The sequence below is a fragment of the Centrocercus urophasianus genome, unplaced genomic scaffold, assembly GCF_019232065.1.
Source record: "Centrocercus urophasianus isolate 14NV4802_14NV808 unplaced genomic scaffold, USGS_Curo_1.0 seq_32, whole genome shotgun sequence".
NCBI classification, from domain to species: domain Eukaryota; kingdom Metazoa; phylum Chordata; class Aves; order Galliformes; family Phasianidae; genus Centrocercus; species Centrocercus urophasianus.
In genome coordinates this window covers 9,182,109-9,190,248 of record NW_024884889.1, presented here as the reverse complement: position 1 = coordinate 9,190,248, position 8,140 = coordinate 9,182,109, and the positions used below count along the sequence as shown (strand labels likewise).

The 8,140-nt window shown below is 41.8% G+C and overlaps 1 protein-coding gene and 1 long non-coding RNA gene across 2 annotated transcripts in view; one reads left to right on the top strand and one right to left on the bottom strand.

Annotated features, from left to right (window-relative positions):
* Nucleotides 1-34: 34 nt before the first annotated feature.
* Nucleotides 35-7,003, bottom strand: CTSO (cathepsin O). Its single transcript, XM_042829670.1, has 8 exons — nucleotides 6,869-7,003; nucleotides 5,941-6,046; nucleotides 5,559-5,692; nucleotides 4,283-4,450; nucleotides 3,751-3,872; nucleotides 3,160-3,323; nucleotides 2,652-2,744; nucleotides 35-1,896 (listed from the first exon to the last, which is right to left on the bottom strand). The coding sequence occupies exons 1-8, from the start codon at nucleotides 7,001-7,003 to the stop codon at nucleotides 1,862-1,864; spliced, it is 957 nt and encodes a 318-aa protein (XP_042685604.1). The 3' UTR covers nucleotides 35-1,861.
* Nucleotides 2,798-8,140, top strand: part of LOC122166126 — a 15,822-nt gene continuing 10,479 nt past the window's right edge. The window contains exon 1 of the long non-coding RNA XR_006170672.1: nucleotides 2,798-5,962. This is a non-coding gene — a long non-coding RNA (uncharacterized LOC122166126). The remainder of the gene's footprint in view (nucleotides 5,963-8,140) is intronic.

The window sequence follows — 8,140 nt, the reverse complement described above, 5'->3', positions numbered from 1 at the left end:
CTTCTAAAACAAGCATAACATTCGCACAACAATATGACAGCTGTTTAGAGTATTTTTTTAATCAAAATATCATTGAAACGAGGATAAAATTGTTGCATCATAAAAGTGAGGTAACTTTGACCACAGGGTAGGATAAAGCCGTGTCATCTTCTCATTAGATGCACTGTTGCTAAATGCTTCTCTGGAAAACACGTTTTCTGCAGGCCTTAATTTCTGGTGAGGAGTTCTGTATCTTTGTGCTCTAGTCAGGCTTGGTTGTACCACATCAGAAGCATAGCTGGACCTTCAATGTTTGGTACTGCTATAAAAACACATTGCTCTGATGCCAATTGAGAAGTTTAGCTGTTCTTATCCCATCCCATCAGCAAAGTGTGCTGTTTGTTGTCTGTAATCTGCTAAGGTATGGTCATACTACACAAAATGCTTCTCCTTTTGTTATTCTGAAGTTTAAGCTTGTTAGAGATGGGAACAGAACTGGACATTTAGCACTTAGGTCTTTTTTTTCCCCGCATAAAATAATGATTCTTAGAAAGAGAACTAAGGTGACAATACAAGACAATGATGAACATTCATGGCATCTGTTATAAAAACATTACACTAATCATTAGCAGGGTACAGCAAGTGCAAAAGTTATAGAACTGCTTCAAAGCTTTTCATAACAGTGCTCAATAAAGGACACAGGTAAAGCATTCCAGTTGACAGAGTCAGAGCATCTTAGAAATGCTTGTTGTCAGTTCTAGTTACATTTGCCTCCAACTGTAGTTACACAGATCAGCAAAGCTGGAACCACCTGAGGATTCCCAGCAAATCTCTCCTACATGAGTTTAATATTTCTGTAGGGAAATCTGCTCTACTTGGAATATGATGTAATTCCTAACTTCCTAAAGGTGGCAAAGACTTTACATCTATCTACAGCCAGACTTTTTTTTTCTATGATAGATCATTTTTTCACTTGTTTCACAGCTGTTTCAGTATAAGCTGTGAAATAGAGAAAGGAGGAGTGTGGAACTGAGAGCTACAAAAGCACAGAATGGTTGGGTTGCAAACATTTCTGTCCTGGCAGGGCAGAGATGATGATAAGCCACTAGAATGGCCTTGGTTCATCGAAATACGGTTTTCTTCTTGCTCTCCTACCCCTTTAACAAATCAATTCAGAAGACTACCATATTTGAGGCCCTTTTCAAAATACACCTTCCTACTTCAAAAATCTCTGAAGTCTTATCCACCCAACAAAAGGAGAAAGACTGAAATAGAAGGACTATAGTATTACAGAGACCCTGGCTGCTCTGGAGATTGCTTCATGGCTATTTCACTCCTCTGTTCATCTAGCTTTTGAGAAAAATGTAGGATTTCACAAAAAGGAGGTGTCAACCAGAGATGCTAGAAAAGAGAAAACAGGCAGCAAAACATAAGTGTTCTCTCCTAGCACCCTCCTCTCCTAGTTAAAAGCAGACAACCATTGTGCTTCTGATGCTTAAAGCATTTTGATTATACTCCATCATACCACTGATTAGTGGATTCAAATTTCTTATTTGCTATCACTTCTTTTCTCAAAAGAATTTTTAAAGGAATGTACTTTTTAGTAGTTGGTACCTAAGTTCACCTTAACAGTTTCAATTTCTCTTTGCAACTTCCTTCTGCACGCTCTGTGGTTGAAGTCTTCTCATTCCGTGGGAGATCTGATACATAACACACGTGCCAAATAAAAACATACTTAAAAACTCCAGCCGACCACTTCCTGTCATGCTTAAAAAGCAGGAACTCTTCGTGCAGTCTGTTCTTATTTTAGGAAATGTTGCTTTGAAGTAAAATCTTCATACACAGTGTATGCTAAATGATAATCCTTAGTCTTTAGCCGGAATCAAACAAATACTGATGAAACTGTATCTGCTATTCCTATAAATGAAACAAACAACAAACAAAAAAACATAATGAATACCAGAAACAGAGACTTGTCACCAAATAAGTTATCAGAACTCATATTCATATTATGTCCTCTCTCTTCCATGCACTAAGTATTGGCATAGGGTGGTGGCAGAAAAAAACACCAAAATGAACAGCTGCAATTCTTATTTCTTCACTGCCTGACATTGTTTGTAGTTGAAACCTTTTCTTCTTCTTCCTCTGCGTTCATGTTCAAAACTCAAGATCTTGAGGATTCAGCACAGAATCCCTGCATGGCAGATTTACCTGTCTTAGCTCTAGATTCAGAAACTTGGCAGAAAACAAGTATTTAACAATATAAAAGCCACTCAAGTGTCAAGAAAATGCAAACAGCAGAAGAGGGAGGAGACGGAGCTCGCAATAAAAGGATGTACTTCCATACCTTTACTTATGCTGCATATAGCAACATCATTAGCTTAGGCTGATGATACACAACTGTGCACTTGACAACGCCATTACCTCTCCCTGGTAAGCTACTGTCATACTTCAATTATTATGGCTTATGTATCTTCACATTTGTGTGATGTTTTTCAATCAACCATGTGGCCAGGTTGAACTAACGACCGCTGTTCTTCTATCTGAACTCATCTAACCTCATTCAAAACGTAGCAATGATTTGTATTTCCTCTGTGAGGATCCCACTGTATCACTTTACTTACATGGAACAACACATGGCCTTTATCACTCGCATTGTTTTTCAGACTTACCACAGACATTGCTGCCTATCTTCACACGAACGTAGCCATCTATTCCCCATGTGCGGCCCCAAGAGTTCTGTACAATCCAGTAAGGGATGCTACCTGGAAAATACATTTTCAGCAGCTGGAGACAATGTGATCATTAAGAGGTATAAAAATGCTAACATTCTATACAGTTAATTAGCATTTTAATATCTCACAGGATGCTGACTGGATGACATTATACAGAGAAGCCTCCTATTGTTCATAGAGGACTGACACTTCAGTGTAAGACTGGATATACCCTATGTTAGGATAAGGATATAGATACCCATGTTCTTGTCTTTACAGGGACATCAAGTCCCACTAAACCAAAGGAACACAGAAAAGAAGAATTTCCTGGGATCAGACTGCACTTCCAGAATTGAGCTGACACCAGCTCAGTTCTCAGATTGTGGATTTTAATATCCTGCCTCACAGGAGGCAAGCTGCAAAGATGAGAAAACAAAACTTAGAAGTTCAGTTGATGTAAACATACCTGTTCTGTCAAAACCAGTGATAAGTACAGCATGATTTGCTTTTCCACTGGAGCAGTGATACTGTATGATCCCACCAAGATAATCCTGCCAGCTAACTGCATCTACTGTTACTGCCAAAGGTCCCCAGTCAACAAGTACTCTCATCATCTCCTCCTCCTGACCACTGTAGAAGCAGTGAGTGATAACACAGAGGTTAAAGTTGGCACAGTAAAGCAATTTGAGAGGCAGTAATCTACTGAAGTACAATTTAATAATCAAATAATTAAGCTTTTTCTTATGAGTTTTACACATCACATAACATACATCAATACATACACATTTTATTCACTACAACACGAGGCACACAAACTATGGATCAGGTGCCAGTCCAATGATACAACGCTGTTAAAAAGCCTTGGTCAAGTGGGCAATACTAAGCACCATGTACATCTTATCCCCCACTCCTCTCAATTAGAAAACACCTGTATATTGTTACTGCCCCTTAGTTTTTCAAACATCCAGATGAAATTAACCTCATAACCTTTGGCTGACTCCAGTTAGTGAACATTATAGTGAAAGTACAGCAAATAAAAAGAATCAACAGCAGTTACCTGAAATCATATGCAGCAAATCCTGCTATTGAAACTCCAAAATCCGAGTGAGCGAAATAATGGCACAGTCCTGTCTGAGCTTTAAAAGTGTACTCTGAATCTCTCACAAGTTTGACTTTGGTCTGCAAAGAGATTAATGAATGAATGTGTTTGATTCAGTCCAGTCAAAAGTGGATGCTCAAATCCAAAGAATGAGCCTTGCATAAATGGCCTCTTCTACAGTGGTACTGTACAGCTATTGCTTCAGTTGATTTCAATGGTCAAAGAGTATGATTCTTATCCCTTGTGGGTTGATTTACTGCATTCACAAGCAACATATACAGATTGTAAAATTCAAATCAAGTTTCAGTTCTGCGTGAATTAACAATCCTAGGTTAAATAAATAACCATATACACACAAACAAAAATCAGATGATCCGTAAAGCACATATTCCCTCTTCCCCATCACTTCTTCCCCTGTAAAAACAAAACGAAACAAGCAAACAAAAACAGTGCAAAAAAAAGGGATCAAAATTTATAGAAAGTTTCAAACCTGATTCAGCCAGCTCAAAGCAGTTATTGTGGAACCACCACTGCAACCATAATTACTGTACGAGCAATCGATAACCTGCTGCACGCTGAGTTCTTCCAGATTATTTCCTTTAATTGCATAGGCAGACTCTATACCACCCACAACACTGAAAGCCCAGCAGCCTCCACACTGGAAGAAGAAGATAGGAAGAAAAAAAAGTCAGCTTTGCTTTTCTAACACCATATGGAAAACTGGAAGTATGAAGAGTTTTCCAACGACCTTCATTTACCACATCACTTTTTATCTTCATTTTTATGGCATTACAAATATGGCATTGTTTTTTATCCCTACTGTGCTACACTGTGAAAACTAAAAATGAATTAAAAGTGTCATATTTTAATGACTCCTTCATGACTCATTTTTGCTAACATTAAAACAGCCCTTTAAAACAGGCCTAGTGACACTTTCTAGTGCTAGATATGTATTTTCTTAATTATAGACTGAGACTCGGGCAGAAATTACTTTTAACCATGTTATTACACTTTCGAAAAGGATGCACTTAAGGAGACAGCCTGTGGTTTTCTGTTGTCTGAAGAATTTTATATAAATATACTAGATTACAACTTAAGCAGCAGTAAACCAAAATTAAATGGGAGTAAAAAAAATTCTTAATTGATATCACAGCTAGTTTTCTCAACTTTTTAAACCTTGGTGATTTAAACAGAGAGCACAGAGCTTATTCCTAGGTTACATTGCACAAAGGAAAGATACTGGGAGTTCAAAAGCTGAGTGCTTCTTATCCTGTTAAGTGTACCAGACGATCGTAGCCTATCTGGGATGTAACCATTGGGCTCTATTTTCCTGCCATGAAAGCACCTCCATGGAGGAGTTTGGTGGTAAAGGCATGGGTCTTGACTAGCCATGGGCACTCCCAACAGATCTGTAACCAGGAGTACAGAGGACAAGAGGTCAAGTACTGAACACGCTTCAGTCTCCAGAAAAAATAAAAATTAAAAAAAATAAATAAATCACAAAGCACTCACGGTGCAAAATATCCGCAGACTTTACCCCCAAAATGTATTAAACACAATTAATCACTGTACCATTAACAACTTTTACCTGCAGTGCTTTATACCTAAGCCCACTCTTCATAGAAGGCTGTTATCAGTACACAGAGCTCAGAGTCTTGAGGCAGCGCTGATCCTTCTCTGTCCTTCACTGTGCTCTATGATGTACCTCCCAGAACTGTCTCTAACCTGTGCTTGAGAATCAGCAAAAGGAAATCACCGCCACTTACTGTCTGCTGATTTCTCACTTCTGCAATGACTTTCTTGTCCCTCCAGTCAAACTTCTTTGGCAAAGGTTTTTCCTTTCCCTTTGGCACTTTTATGTATCTGGGGAGTTTGTGAGGTATGCTTCTTAAGTAAATAGCTGAACATGGAACACAAACATTTATAAATCTGCTTAAACAAATGACAAAAACAAATAAACAACACAAACCCAACCCGTTTTACTAGAAACCATAATGGTAACTTTGATCTGTAGTCACAACCATGAAATGGCACAGGATTCTCAAATCCATAGAGCAGCCGTCATAGTCCAGAACTAATTTAAATATTCTTACAGTTTCAGAAAGAACAGAAATATGCCATGTGGGAAACATGAAGACAATTTTGTACCTTTGAATTCTTCAGGAAAGAGGTGAGAAAACTGATTTTTTCCATAGAAAGCAGATCCATTATCATTTGATGGTGAATTCAGTAATCTAATTCTTTTCGCACTTTCCTGAATGAAAACAAAAGTACTGTGGCTGTTATTAAGTTAGCAGCAGTGAAAAAAAACAACTGTAAGAGCAGAACGTTACCAACAGCAAACATGACCATAGAATCAGAGAACCACTGAAGTTGGAAAAGACTTCTAAGATCACCGAGTCCACCCACCAAGCCAGCCCCACCATGCTCACTAACCATGCCTGTCAGTGCCACATCCACCAACACCTCCTGGGATGGTGACTCCCCCACCTCTCTTGGCAGCCTGTGCCATTGCCTCCCCACTCTTTATCAGAAGTAGTTTTTCCTAATATTCACCCTGAACCTCCCTTCCTGGCACAATTTACAGCCAGAACCCCCTTGGTAACTTGCTGAGCTCACATTCAGCTCAGACTCACCCTGGGCTCTTATCAAGCCAGTCTGAAAGTGATTAGACTAATTTTAGCTTCGGGAAACACACAAAGAGACACAAAGTGCACAGATGGTTTAAAATCAATACAAGACCAACAAAATAAGCTGACAACAAGTGGTGCCAAAATCATCTGATGCCCCTTGTCGGGCAGCACAACACGGAGACGCGTGAAAACATTTCATCCTTAGATAAGATTTAACCTCGTCTCGATTTATGTCGCAGAACTAACATAACGTTTACGCAGCACAAGGAATACCAAGGGGGAGCCGGCCACTGCCGTCACGCTGCCCCCTGGCGGCGGGAGCGGGGAAGGAAGGAACCCGCAGGCATAGCGGCGAGCAGGGCAGCAGTGCAGCAAGGAGCGGGCAGCAGTGCAGCAGGGACCAGGCAGCAGTGCAGCAGGGCAGCAGGACAGTAATGACCTACCCGCAGCGCCGCCGCTTCTTCCTCCCGTCCTCCTCCGTTCCACGGAGGACGCCCAGCAGCGCCCGCGGGCACCGGGAACGCGGCGTGGGCCGCTCGCAGCAGGCAGCACGCCAACCCCAACGCCAGCACCCCCATCATCACCGCGGGCCGCCCGGCCGCGCCCCGCACCCTGCCGGCTCCCTGCCCGCTCCGCCCCCGGCTGCCGAGTCATAGCGGGTGGGGTCTCAAGAGACACCCCCACGTCGGCACAGTTCGCGGCCGGCTGCTCGCAAGGAGAGGCGGGGTCGAGCTTCTCTTTTGCATGGCTGTGCAGGAGCAGGGCAGCGCGGCGTGCGGGCGCTGCAGCCGCTGGCGGCGAGGCAGGAAAGGGCGAGGGCTGGCGGTGGTGATGATGGCTGCAGAGTTTTAGGAGAGAGAGCGTAGTTATTTGTTGGGATAGCAGAAACGCGGCTTGCAGCTCTTAGCATGTGAAGGGGCCAGTGAGGAGCAAGCAGGAGCGTGGCTGTATGGGCGTGATCCGTCTCTTCTCTCGCGTGCTGGTCCTGAGTCAATTCGGTCTCTTGCTCTGTGCATCTTTTCCTCACTCAGGTGTGGGGAGCGCGTTCTGTCGTGTTTATTTCCTAGCTCTGAGGCAACGAGGTGCCCCGCTCCTGTTTCACGTACCCGAGTTTGCTCTCTTCTGGAAAATGGCTTTCAAACAAACAAAGAAGTATCTTATTTTATGCTGGTAGCTCGTGTTGGAGGAGGTGCCTGATGGCTCAGTCGGTGCTTGCCTGGTGTATCCCCCCCGGTGTGGCTTTGCTATTAAAAAGCAATGGGAAACTTTCTCTGGAGTATGATTGCGTTATCGGAATTATTATGTGCCAGAGGAAGTGAAAAACAAAACAAAAAAAAACCCAGTACTTTATGATATACCAACAGCTCCTTCCAGTCTATCCTGCTGGTTAAGGAGCTCGTATTTGTGGTGTAGAACTGCTTTTGCTGTGAAACACATGAGGGCAGCAGAGGACTTTTGGAAAGGTAATACCAAACCGTGCGGTTCCTTAAAAATAAAAAATAGAAATAAGCACTCCTAAAGGTATCCAAAACAGACTCACGTTAAAATATAGATTTATAGCATATCGACAGGCAGGCAGCCCCTGCTCTGTTCTGAATTACTCCGATATAAATCTAGTCCAGCTTCATAAAGATAAAAGAAAATATAGAGGTCGCCCCAGGCAAGTGATCTGTGTGATTTTTTTATTTTATTTTTTTATTTTATTTTTTTATTTT